We start from the raw sequence: 13,200 nt of genomic DNA on the forward strand, positions 1-13,200 counted from the left end.
GTTCAAGGCAGCTCTACCATGGGGTGTAATTCTTGTTACCAGATTTAGTTTTTTCACCTCAAGAGACAGGACTCATTTTATGTGTATTCTTAATAAGGACTTTCTATTTGCCTGTTAAAGGAGTTTTATGGGCTGAGGTCACTCTTTCTTTCTATTCACCACATAACAATAAAGAAAGTTTGTGTTCCCGTAGCCTGTAAACCTCTAGAATGTGTCAAAAACACCACTTTGTCATAAACATGTGGTGGTGTTTTTCAAACAGTGGTGGAAAATTCTTTTTTTTTTTTTTTTTTTTTTTTTTTTAATATTGCTCAACATTTGTATTTTAAGACACGTTTGCAGTTCTCTCAATTTCTCCTTAAGCATCTGTGGCTCTTAATGCTAGAGAAAACAATATCAGCAAATTTAACCACATTTAATAAAAAATATTTGTTTACTTTAATATTACTCTGCTGAAGTTCCTGCTGCTGTGTAAGCTGCTGCCTCTGAGCTGTACACTCGGGGCAGTCCTGAATGCCGGAGGCTGCCCATCTTTCCATTTTGGATGTTAGATTTTCCGTAAGTTACCCAACATTTGTGTTGTGATAATCTCTTTTAGCATTTCTCGCAATGCTTCATTTTAATATATATTCCCTTGTCGCTGCAGAACTGAACTCAGCCTTCCTGTAAGCAATATCTAAATCACTGCTGCAAGGAAAGAATGAAATATAGGTGAGTGAGAGAGAAGCAAAGGATGTGACTGAACAAGAAAAACTTGCACAGCAAGAAGGAATATCAGCGGCTGCTATGAAACGTGCTGCTTCACTTACAGCTGATGCTCGCTGCTGGAGCCACAATATGTGTGTGTCAGACAGGAAGGCAGATGTCTGCCTCTTGCCGTAGCAATAACTGCAGATTACCTGCTTTGTGCATGCAGTCACAGCACACCTGGGCCGTGGTTTGGGTGCCCATGGCGCACACAGCCGTGTGCTGGAGCTGCTCGGATGCCTGCGGTGGGCCCTGCTCAGCGCCTGCCTGCCAGCACCGCCACGGCCCCGTGCACGAGTCGCTCTGGGTGTTCGCGGGGACCACCCCGCCTTGGAAGCCTGAACGAGGCTCTTCAAAAGGGAACAAAACCCACAAAAGCACCGGTAGTTGTCCCAGGCAGGAGAAGCGCGTTACGGCAGGCAGCAGAGTTGGCCGTAAGGTCGGCACGCGTCTGTTCCTGCGCCAGCCTTGTGTGCGAGCCCAAGCCGCTCGCCTCCCGTCTGTGCCAGGTGATGCTATCTGCCGCCTTTGTTCCACCATCCCCGGGCCGTCCCGCAGCCCCTCGCTGCCCGGGCCGTGTCTGGATGTGCCCGCCGCGCACAGCCGAGCAGAGCCGAGCCGAACAAAGCGCCCCGATAAGATCTCCTTGGGCCTGCACAATGGAAACTCCCGCGGCGCCCCGGCAGGCCGATGCTTTGCTTTGAAATTCACGTTTCTGCTGCTCTCAGCTCCTTCAGCGAGCATAAGCATTACTTATTCAAAATGATGTTTATTGTTGGCTTTATGCATTTCAATACAACTTTATTTTTTACAGCCGATTCATGCCACTCTTTACAGAAGCAATTGAAATCAATTTGAAGCTTGGTCTTAACAAAGCCGATGTTTATCAGGTTTCTCCGAGTTACTTTTTGAGAAGAAAATCTTTGTCTAATGTTGCATTTGAGATGGGAATGAGCTCTATAAATCCCGCAGCATCTCAGGGACGGGGAGGAGCAGATCCTGTCCCACCGTCAGCCTCCCCAGAGCCACGCAGCAGCAGCAGCCCCCAGCCCTGCCTGGGCCAACAGCCCCGAGCAGCCTTCCGCCAAACCCGGAGGTTCAGCAATTCTCACAACTTCCTAAAACGTTTCCTCAAAACATGTAGATCCCACTGGGGCCACCATTACCAGGCATCCTTTTTCAGAGATACTGGGGGGAAAAAAAGCGGCTCCCAAAGAAGTGACCTGGGCCAGGCATGGAAGCAGCCGCTGGCGAAGTCAGGAGTGACGTGGTTGGGTATAAATCAACAGAGGTGGCAGCTGGGTGTTGCTCGCAAAGACCAAGAGTTAGAGGGGTGCCTGCTCACGAGACACAAAGGCCATGAGGAGAAGGTGTGTCTGGGAGGCTGCAAATTTTATATAAGGGCATCTGCGTCCACTGCAGTTGCAGGAAAAAAAGAGGAAGACTGGAGGAGCCTCGGCTGCAAGGAGAGCCGGGGCTGACCGAGCGCCGCTGCCGGTGGTGGGTGCAGGTAGCAGGGACTGTGGGGGGTGGGGGGACACGTGCTTGCGGGGCCGTCCCTGTCCCCAGGCTCTGCCGATGGCTTCCGAGCCTCAGACTTCACTGAGCACCAGGCTGCTCATCATCTGCATCTGTCTGTCCCGTCATAATTAAATCTATGCTAGTAATTAATAAATTGTAATTTTATAGTTAACTTATTTTTATTGCTTTAGCTTTGGTTTGTTGCTTCTGAATGTTAGAAGGAACAAGACTAATCCTCAGGTGCTTCCCTTGGCAAAAATCCTACCAAAGAGCGTGCAACTTCATCTAACGGGTGCAGAAATAATTACTGCTTGTGCGGCGGCTCGGGGAGCTACTGGGAAGAACAGTTTGGCTCCTTGTGTGAGAATATTTTGGGCAAGTCGCAGGGGCAGGTGAAGGGCTTTTGTTGTTCCCGCTGGAAGTCTGCCCGTATGTGAGCTCGGGCAGGGTCCTGTCGAGGAGGGAGCTCCCGCTCAGTCCCTACCCTCGTAAAGACCCCGGGTCGCTTCCTGGGGGCTTCTTCCTCACCGTTCCCTCTGCTGCCTCCCTTGCCAGTAGGAGACTCTCTGGAGATGAAGTTGTTGAAGCTTTTTGGAATTGTCTTTTTCTGTGGCCTGCTCTCGCCGTCCCGGGGAGTCTTGTCCGGTTTGTCCTGCGCCGTCAGCCCAGGGGCAATGCAGAAAGGTAATCAGAACAACGTGGGTCGTGCTTGCTGTGAGAGCTGTGTGGGGCCGTAACGTGGCTTAAAACCTCTCGACTGTCTTCATCGTTATTTTATAGCGGCAGGCTTTGCTGGAGCCTCTGACAGCCATCACTGGGTTCGTGGGGCAGGGAAATCTTCTGTCTCCAGGACTGGGACATGTTTCTGCACCAAACGGCCATGCCGAATTTTAGGATTCTGGATTCTTTCCTCTCGTTGTTTTAGTTTCTCATTTCTCCTCAGAGCATATTTGCCAAGTAACTGCTGTGAAGCTTAGCAACCTTCTCAATAATTGCAGTGCTCCAGCCCAAAAAAAGGGCGGATTGTTTCGTGTTGCTTCTGTTACAAAGACAAACCAAACCAGCACCCTTTAGAAGTGGGCAACAAGTTGTGGATGGAGCACTTCTGCTGGTGCACAGCCATCCCGTGGCCTTCCAGTCAGGGGTGCTCTGCATTGCTGCCTCTCCTGGTTAATCCACCAGAGGCAGCTCTGCTTTAGACTGTCTTATGAAATGTCACCCGCCACGTGCTTGACTGCATTGGCACTGGTAATGACTTAATGAGGGGTTCTGGGGAGAGGTGGGGTGTTATGCGATGTCTTTGCCAAGATGGAGCTGAATGGGCGGTGAGAGGTTGTTGCCCCAAGGGCCAGCCCTCATGCAGAGATGTTTTCCAGTGCTCTCGGATGCCGTAATTCAGAATGGGCTTCTCCAGAAGCACCTGCAGGGCCTCGTGCTCCCAAACATCATGGGTGAAGGGGGTCTGCTGAACTCTCCCACCAGCATCACGGGGTAAGTGGAGGGACAGGGCTTCTCTGCCAGCACACCTTGACCAGCTGCAATGAAGCAGCAAAAGCTGAGAGCTGTGCCTGGCGTGACTGGCCCAAGCAGTTATCCTCACGTTATTTTGATGCTGAGATTCTGGCCCAAGAAGAGTTTTCTGTGTCACGTGAAAGTGGGTGGTGAAGTGCGGTGCAGGCCGTGCACCCAGATGCAGGATGATGGTTCTGATGCTGCCGTTGATATCTGAGATGCTTGACAGCACTGAGGCTGGGAGGAGGGCACCCCCGGGAGGAAAACTTGACCTCTGTCTAAAGCTGCCTTCCATCCCAGTCTGAGTCTAGGTTTCCCTCTTGAGCTTCAGCTGCACGCTATGTCTCATGTGGGAGAAGCAAGAGAAGCCAGCTGAGACTGGTGCCTCTGGAGGTGTCCGTGGTGATGTGGGCACCGGGGTTGCTCGCCGTGCAGCTGCCCAGCTGTTAGAGGATGCTTTTTAACTTTGTGACCGCTTTTGCTGTTGTTTGCAGACTGCACCTGGTCCAGGTTCGGCTCCCCAAGCTGTCCGTGGTTCTGCTGCCTGGGATCGGGGTCCAGCTGGCCATCTCCGCAAGGCTTGATCTCAGCGGCAACTGGTGAGAGCGCTGCTTCGGGGTGGTGAGGGGAAACCCCTTCCCACAGGCGTCCTGGTACTCGGCATTTTGCATCCTTTATGGTTTCCTAGGAGTTTCTTACCTATAATAAAGGCACAGAGTGGAACAGGCACCAAGGGATGGCCTTTGTAATGAATCGCAGTAGATGGAGGTGCAGCTTGTTGCTGCTGGCTTTGCTGAGTTTCTCTTGTTAGCTCAACAGATTTCATCTCCCAGCCTCTCATTTGCTTTTTTCAGCTTGGTTGGCCTTCTCTCAGAACTAATTGATATCTCAGTGGATGTGACCGTTACTGCAAACATTAAATGCACAAATTTCGAATTGGGCGCAGTCCAGGTCGTCATTGATGACTGCTTCTGCATTCTTGGTGCTGTAAAGATCAAGCTCCTTTCTGGGTAAGTGCCTGTGGATTTATGTTTTCCACTGCCCTGCTCTTTATCCAGTGATCTGGACAGTCTGCCAGGACACAGCCAGCGCTGAGCTGACAGAGCCAGTCCTCAGGGAAGGAATTTCTTTCCCATTGCCAAAGCCAGTCGCTTCAATGGAACGTGCAAAGAAAATTGGTTATTGGAAGATGAGGGTTGATATGCCCTGTTTGCCCCTGGAAATGTTAAGATCTGAAGTATGAGGGGTAGCATCTCTTCCAATGCACTTTCTTTAGACCTAACTAGTGAACTGATATTGAAGAGAGAGGAAAAAAAATGGCAGGGAGAGTGTTCCAGGAGAGCAGCACCGTTTGTTTCTCCTGCTTTTATACTCCGCCTTTGGCTGCCATCACAGAAAGATGTTGGCCATATGGGCCTTTGGGCTGACCTCTGCGGGTATGTGTAAGTGCAGGCAAATGCCCCATCTCCTGCTCGGTCTCATTAAATTCTTGGCAGAAGGAATTTGCTTACTTCCTGTACTGATGAATGCAACATTTAAATTGATTGTTGGAAAATATTTTCTTTAGCTGGTTTTGGATTACTCACTTTTGAGGTTCAGTGAATTTCTCCTAATTGTTTTTTTTTTGCATCGTTATTTTTTGCATTATGCATTATCTTTCAATCAGTGCAGCAGCTGGTTGTGGAGCAGCTGTAAGGGGAGCACAGACCACCCACTCTGGGGTTCATATTTTAGGTTTTAGCAGGATTAAAGTGACGGTGTGCTGGAAGTGAGCTCCTGTGGAGTAAGGGTGAGCATGTACATGTGCAGTTGACTCCAGGGCAGTTCCTCAGGTGCATCTGTGGGCAGAACTCAGGCACAGCAGTGTGATGCATTATGAATCCTGCTGTCTGCAGCTTGCAGAGTGTGTGGCTGTGTTCTAACTCAGTAGTCCAGAAATATATTGATTATCAAGCTAAATGTCTGCACTGCCTGCAGGCAGCATGTAACCCAGAGTGTTCTATTTAGCAGCAGTGTTGAAATGTTTCACAGCATTTTTCTCCTCTTGTTATTCCACATGTAAATTGTTTGTTTCCCATAGCTAACACAGAAATATTTCACAATAACTCCACCTTCCCTTAACTACAACACTGATTTAAATACCAGAGGGAGACAACCAAGCTCAGGATACAGTCTGAGAAATTCGCTTTCATACAATGCTGTCTGCACACCCCAAGTGCTGAAGCCTTGGCTTCTCACAAGTTAGCTCAGTTCTCCCCTCTCATTCATTCTCTCTCTCTCTCTCTTTTTTTCCCTTTCCTTTCCAGATTACTGTCCCTATCAGTAAACGACATAGTGCTTAACCAGCTGACAGCAACTCTGCCCGGTTTGGTAAGCATGGAGACTGCCATCCTTTCACAGCTGAAATGCAGAAATATCAAGAACAACGTGTTAAAAAGCCATAGCAAGCAGCAGCACCTCTGCGCTGCGTTCCCGTGTCACTGCCGTGTGCTGTGGGCAGCTGGCGTGCTTCTGCCCGCAGGGCGATGCCTGCCACGTTCCCCAGGTTGAAGCGATCCTCTTGGTGGGGTAACGCAGCTCCGGGGCTTCTCCACCCCAAGTCCTTCTTGACGTCCCAGCTACCACCCCATGGCCACACATCACGGCTTCCCAGGGGTCAGCTTAAAGCCCGGGGATCCGTGCAGGAGGGCTGCCGGCAGGCGGGTGGCTGAGCCCTGAGCTGTCCCATTTCTGCTTTCTGTTGCAGCTGTGTCCGGTCATCGATATTATCGTCAACCTGGTGAACATCCAGTTCTTGGGCACTCTCAACGGTACGTTCCCCGTGGAGGCCTGGCTGTGGCTTCCCTGTGTCCTGTGCGCTCTGGCCGGGGGACACGCGTGTTCCCCTGCTGTCCCCGAGTGCACTGGGGAAGATCGGCGCTGCCCACTGCGGGCGTTTGGATCCATATGGACCGAGCTGAGGGCCCACGGTGCTCGCTGTTCAGAGTAAATCTCTGTCCTCCGAGTGTCTGGGGCTGTTGTTGGATGTTGAATTCACACATGAACAGTTGGAGTGAATACTTCACGCCTTAGCCCTCCTTACACCACTTCTAAAGGTCACCCCTGGATTTACCTTACTATCCTTGGTGCTCTTTTTAGGCTATTTTCTAAACTCTGGCCCCACAAAACTTAACCGGGGGGTGTTTTCGCATTGTAGTAGCAGTGTTTTTACTGCCTGTGGGAGTGAGGTCTGCTTGGGACCTGGGGGTCGGGAGGGGTTGGTGGTACTGCTTCTCTCCTGGTGTTTAATGACCGTTTTCTCCTTGAAGCGGTGATCCCGGTCGGCACAGTGGGAACGATTCACTACCAGTTGGCCAGCCTCCCGTTCACATCTGGTTTGTCCCTTGGGCTGGATTTAGATGTATGTTGACGTTACTCAGCTCAACAGGCCGCGGGGCTTTGGAGGACCGGGTTAGCATTTAACATTGGTGCCACCTCTGCAGGGTGCGGTGCAGCAGGTGGGAGGCAGCATCATCCCCCACGACTCGTCCGCCTCCGCCTTGCCCCCGCTGCACGACAGGCTGCTGGTCCTGGGGCTGCGCCAGAGCTTTCTCAACGCCATCCTGTCCCTCCTGATCCAGGTCAAGCCGCAGACGTTCATCTGCTCGCCAGAAGCTGTGAGTGCTGCAGCGCCGTGTTCGCGCCAGGGGAAGGGGCTGACGACGTGTGCCCACCCGTCCTTGGCTCTGCCTGGGGAGCAGCTACGTGTGCCCGAGCAGGGTGCAAGGCTCTGCTGGTGCTGGGCACAGCCCCGCTGGGGCCCTGCGCCTGCCTTTGCCCCCTTTGCACGCAGAGCCCCAGAGCTACGACTTCGTACAGGCAATGCGGTCCTCTGGGCGTACATGTCTTCTGTACCTCCCATCTGTGCTTCCACGGGGAAATGTTAGGGGCCTGCACGTGGAAAGATGCTGAAAGCCTCCAGGCTGCATCTGCTCCTGCTGCTGGTGGTGTCACCTGCACGAGGGACCGGCATTGCCTGGGAGCTGGGGAGGGCTGGAGGGGGCTGAGGGCGGCGGGTGCTGCTGTAGCATAGCTGTGCACTCAGCTGGGACCAGTGGAGGGCTGGGGGCTCAGGACTGGCCCCAGGAACACGAACAAACCATCTGGGAGCGGGAGCACAGGGCAGAGGGGAGGGCAATGCTGGAACCCACTGGTGCTGACCTGGGCTGTGTGCACTTCTCTTCCCACAGTTCTCAGGTGCCAAGCAGCTGCAAGAAGCCATCCTGACCCTCTTTCCCTCTGGGGTGAGTGACTTTGGCTGGTGTGAGTGCTTGTGTAAGCCTTGCTGGGTCTGAGGCCATCTACACGATGCACCTGGGTGTGCCGGGGAGCTGCCTCAGGTCCTCTGCTCCTCTCCTCCTGGTGGCACAGAGCACGCATGGAGCCGGGGAAAGGAGCTGGTGCTTTGCAGCCCAGCTTGGTGCTGGGCAGCCACCTCCATGTCCCCCGTCCCCACAGTGCTCCAGCTGCTCAGTGACCGCTCCTCTGAGCATCAGGATAGAGTTGTTTGGGAAGCCACTCATCCTCTTGGAAAACAACAAAGCTACTGTCGAGCTTTCGGCGATGATCCTGGTGTTCGTGAAGCGCTTGGATGGATCCATCCTCAACCTGCTGCTCCTGAAGGCAGTAAGTGGCATGTGAAGAGCTCGGGCTGGCGAGGTGCACAGCCGTCTCTGTGGGCTGATCCTCTCGCTGTCTGCTTGCAGGACCTCAGCCTGAACGTCCACATGTCGATCTCTGGGAGCAGCCTGGTGCTGGCCTTGTCCCTGGGCAGGTAGCCTGTCCCCACCGTGGCTGTGCGGGAGGCTGGTGGCAATGCTGGCTGCAGTGCCCAGCCCGGGGCTTTCAGCCCTGCTGCCAAGCTCTGACTCTCCTTGGGGGTGGGAAGGAGGGTGCCAGGGGGTGGAAGGGTTTCGGGCTCCGGGGATGTACCAGTGGTACCAGGGTGTCCCGCTGGGGCACACCAAGCGAAGGCAGACTACCATGTCTGGTAAAGCCGGGCAGTGCAGCCCTGGAAAAGTCTCTCCATGGCAAAGTTAGCTCAGGAGCCGCTGGCTCGAGGCATTTTCCAATGTCTGTGGGCTCTGGATTTCCCAAATCTGAGAGTTTGATACCTGGCTGATGGCAAGAGACGCGCAGCTACTGCTGGCTCTCAGGAAACTTTGCAGCAGTGGGAGGGTTTGAGGAGACTGGAAGAAAAGTCTGTGTCTGTTTTATCTCAAGGAGAAGTGAGGTAGCCTGAAAAACTGTGAGACTGTCCGTTTGACTTTGGTCCTGGGCAGCACTGCCAAGTGCCTGACGTTGGACATGAGTGATAAAGGAGTGAAGGAAAGTGCTATCATTAATGCCAGTCAAGGTATGATTAAAGATTGGAAAGCATTTCTTATAGCATGAGGTTTGAGGAATTCAAGCCATTTACCTTGTCAAAGAGTTAGATTTAGAAGCAACATTGGCATAGCTTTGTATGCAGTGATACAGAGAATAGAAATGCATCACAGGGCTTTTAATTCAATAGAGAAAGATATAACAAGATTCAATGGAAGCAGAATAGAGAAATTCAAAGTGGAAATAAAGCACAGGTTTTAGCTATGGAGATAGCTGTGTGATCGAAATGACGGATTAGGAACTCCAGCAAATTCTCCAGAGCTCGTGGTCTTTAAATTTGGACTGGATGCTTTTTCTAGAAGCTCTGCTCCCAGCTAAGCAGGAGCTGACTCCTCCTCTAAGGTGAATAACTGCCTGAGCACAGGAGAGAGAAGGGGAAGGCAGGAGCTAGTGTGTGCCCTCTTGCAGTGCTGCTTCATTCAAGGAAAAGAAAAGTAGGTTAAGATTTTAATGTTGATTTATTGTGCCTGTTTTTTTTTTCTTTTTTTTTTCTTTCTTTCTTTCTTTTTTTTTTTTTTTTTTTTTCTTTAAGTGAGAACACTGTGATCACTTCAGGAGTGCCCTGATGATCCTCATAGGGGTCTCTTGCCCGTGGGCTGGGTAATGCTGCACCAAATATTGCGGGGGCCTGGGCAGGGGCCTGGGGTCCGCGAGCTCTGGCAGGGGTCTGATGTGCTGTTTGCTTTCTGTTTCCGCAGCACTTCCCTCTCCTTGGAGTCATCTGATGTTGGCATCAGCGATGTAAGTCTCTCCTAGCAGCCTGGTGCTTCCCATGTGGATGCAGCACTGGGGAGGGAGGCGCGATGCCGCCGGGTGATGCCGCCGTGTCCCAGCTGCCGTGGGTCACGTCTGTGGAGGGCCTGAGCTGTTAGCTGTGGTTCTGGAGGTTGTAGCAAGTCTACTCTTGGTCCTTTGATTATATTTTTGTCTTATGTCTTTTCTACTAAGGCAAATATAAAGTCTGAAATCTCCATTTATTTACCCCTGCCTGGGCAAAGCTTGCACTGAGCTCCAGCAGGAGTTTTACCTGCGGAAGGTTTCCTAAGTGAGGCACCACCTACAAATTGAGGAAGAAAAGTAAATTGTTTTAGTGAAAAGAGGGCCTGTGCGTTTTCTTGCTGTGTTAGTGGGAAGTGATTTCCCATCCCAAGGACTGGCTGCCTTCGTGAGCTGAGCTGCGCGTGCTGCTGCCGCGTGCCCTGCTCACGGTGCTGCCCCTCTCTGCTGCAGATCTCGAGCCTGAAGCCGCACTGCAGTCAGCTGCTGGTGGAAATGTTACTGCCTCTTATCAACGGTAAGGCAACCGGGCCAGCTGTAAAACCAGGAGTGCTTTGACTAAGGTCTGGGGAAGGGGAAAGGGGTGGTGTGCGTGTGGGAAAGCTGCAGGGGAGAGCTGGCGTGACTGCAGGTCTGCAGTCCCCAGGCTGGGGCCGTGGTTAAACCTCCCAGCCTGCTTCTACCTGCACCCAGTCCGGCTCCAGTCCTAAGGGCCCCGGCAGCCGTTGCTGGTGGAGGTCAGCAGCGAAACATGGGCCAGTCCTGCCTGGAGCAGCGCTGTGCACCCAGCCTGGTAAGGCTCTGTCTGTGTCCGCAGGCTGTCTGGGCACCGGGATCCCTCTGCCAAATGTGTTGGGCATTCCTCTGGTAAAAGTGGATATTCAGATACTGTTGGTGAGTGCCTGCAATGGCTCTTTCCTCCGACGGGCACTGGTGCGGGTCACTGGGGGTGTTTCTGGCGTGCGGCTCCTGCAATGGGGCCCTGCCAGCAGCGTGCAAGGGCACTCTGCGGGGGCAGAAAGCTGTGCTCGGGCTGACCTCCTCCTGGGCAGCAAACGCTGCTGAGTGCTTCGTGCCCAGGGGTGCTGCCAAGTTGGGAACAACGTGAGCTGTGTCCAGCCTCTCTGGGGTAGATCCTGGTTCTCCTGTCCGGGCTGTCCATCCCTCTTGGAGAGTTTTGTGTGAACAGCTCTGACGCGTGGTGCTGGGTCTGGCAAGCCCTTTGGAGCTGCGCCATTCAAAGTGCCTTGGGTTGCACCAAATTCCAGCTTGGTGCATCCTGGTGACGTCCCAGAGGAACTCGGGTGTTCTCTGGCACTTCCCAAAGGATGCTGTGTCCTCCTCGTTACAAGTGTAACTTGAGGAGTTTTGCAGGAGGGTTTTCAGTTCACTGTGCTGCTGGCAAGCTGCTGTGAGCCAGCATCCCTCAAGCTCAGGAAATAATGTAAATGTGTCACTTCTTGCACTTCTCCAGGGCCTGCTGGTGATCCTTGTGTGAGCTGGGGAGGACAGGGCATGGAGAGCTCTTTCTGATTGCAGCCTTGGGCAGAAAGAGGGAGAAGGACCAGCGAGGATGAAGCTTCGAGACTGGCATTATCTTCTTTCCTTTTCTAAATGTTCTTCGAGATTCTTGGTAACATTTAAGGCACTTTACATTTAACTGGCTTGTGTGAGTATTAAGATACTTGCATAAGCCACAACCAGATAGGCAGCTCTGTGTAAAAATATTTATTTAGAGAAATTAGCGTGAGTTAGAGGTGGCAGTTGTACCAATTGCATGTAAAGCTGCAGTTGAATTGTTAAATTCCTTGAAAATTTGTTCTATGGGAAAGTTGTTCTCAGCGTAATGGAAAAGTGAACTTGTTGCATGTGGCTCTCTGCTTAAATGTCACCATCCATGTGCAGAAGTGGACGAAGTGCTGAGCAGGAGCTCAGGATACATTTGTCATTGATTCTTTTAGTAATAAACATTCTTACTTCTAGTGCTTGGAAGGAGGTTCTTGTTTCTGCTGCTTCTCAGGGAGAGCTCCTCTCCTGCCTCCTGCTGGGGGATTCAGCTCCTCTGCGATGACTGGTATTTCGGGTTTTGGCTTGAAAATTTCTTCCACCCAATATTCCTGAGAAAAACACTCTTGGATTTTCAGTGGCTGCTCCAGGCTGGGTTACCTATTGACCAGATGCTACCCCCCGGCCCCCAGCAAGACCCAGGTCTGGGGCTGAGCCTGCTGCCGCAGGTGGGATGCGCGTGGCCACGGGCTGGGAGGGGGCTGCGGCTCCCCTGGCCCCAGCTGTCTGCAGCCGGAGCAGAGCAGTGCATTAAATCCCCCAGCCAGAACCTCTGCTGCCAAACAAATAAATCCTTTTACTGCTGTAGCATATTCCTCTTGGGAAACTGGGTTAAGATATATTAGTCAAAGACTAATGGCTGCAGCTCTACCAGCAAACTTTTATTAGGAACTGTTCCTGCTATTGCCAACTTCGGGCGTTAAAATCATTAGTCAGGTCCCCAGGACGGGCATATAAACCTTCAGTTTTTTTCTTTTCTTTTCTTTTCCTTTTTTTTTTTTTTTTTTTTCCCCACCCCCTTCAAAAAATCAGCCTGGCTTGTTTTGTTTCCTTTCCTATTTCTAAGTCTCTGAAATATGAGGTTTTCAAGTGCTTTTCAGCAGCTCCAAAGGCTAAAAATGATGGGGACGGTAGTTGCATGTGAAAGCAGATGTATGTGTAATTAATACAGATCCACGGGCTGGGTGTTAAGTGCAGCATCGCCGTCCGAGCGCGCTGCCAGAGCAGCAGCAGTGAGGCTGCCCAGAAGCTGCCCGTGGTGCCCGCAGGGGACCCCCAGCCCGCTCCTGGCTTGCTGCAGGAGCTCGGCCCCCGCACGCAGCTGGTTTGGGTGCTGAGGCTGTGCCAGATTTTCCTCCCTTGGGCACGCTTGGGCCCTGTGGGCAGGGGGCAAAAGCCGCTGGACCCCGACGGGCACGCTGCTGTGTGGCCACGCTTCATCCGCCCGCTCTGTGGCTTTGTCAGAGGCATGTTTTCAAAAATGTGACTGGCTTCAAGTCTAATATTAGAAACCTTTATACAGATGTGATTTTTTTTTTTTTCCCTTCTTTCTGGCCGAGTGAAAACTCACCAGCTGTTTTGTTCCCATAGTAACGCTAGGAATGGAGGAGAAGCCATGAAATGTCTCTTGTGGGTAGGGGCGATACCGTTCTG

At 52.1% G+C, this 13,200-nt stretch overlaps 1 protein-coding gene across 7 annotated transcripts; it reads left to right on the forward strand.

Moving 5' to 3' along the window:
• Positions 1–2,112: 2,112 nt before the first annotated feature.
• Positions 2,113–11,973, forward strand: LOC118176857 (BPI fold-containing family B member 4-like). Of its 7 annotated transcripts, none has more exons than XM_035344120.1 (17): positions 2,124–2,247; positions 2,487–2,628; positions 2,824–2,952; positions 3,645–3,759; positions 4,275–4,379; positions 4,635–4,790; positions 6,087–6,150; positions 6,527–6,590; positions 7,089–7,180; positions 7,263–7,436; positions 8,010–8,063; positions 8,278–8,445; positions 8,526–8,593; positions 9,903–9,945; positions 10,435–10,498; positions 10,799–10,875; positions 11,456–11,973. In XM_035344120.1, the coding sequence occupies exons 3-17, from the start codon at positions 2,841–2,843 to the stop codon at positions 11,477–11,479; spliced, it is 1,380 nt and encodes a 459-aa protein (XP_035200011.1). In that variant the 5' UTR covers positions 2,124–2,247; positions 2,487–2,628; positions 2,824–2,840; the 3' UTR covers positions 11,480–11,973. The 7 variants fall into 7 exon arrangements, with proteins under 7 accessions (XP_035200015.1, XP_035200011.1, XP_035200009.1 ...); XM_035344118.1 differs by having other exon boundaries at positions 2,827–2,952; XM_035344119.1 differs by having other exon boundaries at positions 2,148–2,257; positions 2,827–2,952.
• Positions 11,974–13,200: the final 1,227 nt, after the last annotated feature.

Source organism: Oxyura jamaicensis, chromosome 20 (assembly GCF_011077185.1).
Source record: "Oxyura jamaicensis isolate SHBP4307 breed ruddy duck chromosome 20, BPBGC_Ojam_1.0, whole genome shotgun sequence".
NCBI classification, from domain to species: domain Eukaryota; kingdom Metazoa; phylum Chordata; class Aves; order Anseriformes; family Anatidae; genus Oxyura; species Oxyura jamaicensis.

Bases quoted from the DNA above. Each gene is read 5' to 3' on its own strand.
- LOC118176857 (XM_035344124.1), top strand. From the start codon at position 2,841: ATGAAGTTGTTGAAGCTTTTTGGAATTGTCTTTTTCTGTGGCCTGCTC. The intron at 6,151-6,526 runs GTAAGCATGGAG...TTTCTGTTGCAG, and splicing joins CAGCAACTCTGCCCGGTTTG to CTGTGTCCGGTCATCGATAT. The intron at 8,594-9,902 runs GTAGCCTGTCCC...CTGTTTCCGCAG, and splicing joins CTGGCCTTGTCCCTGGGCAG to CACTTCCCTCTCCTTGGAGT.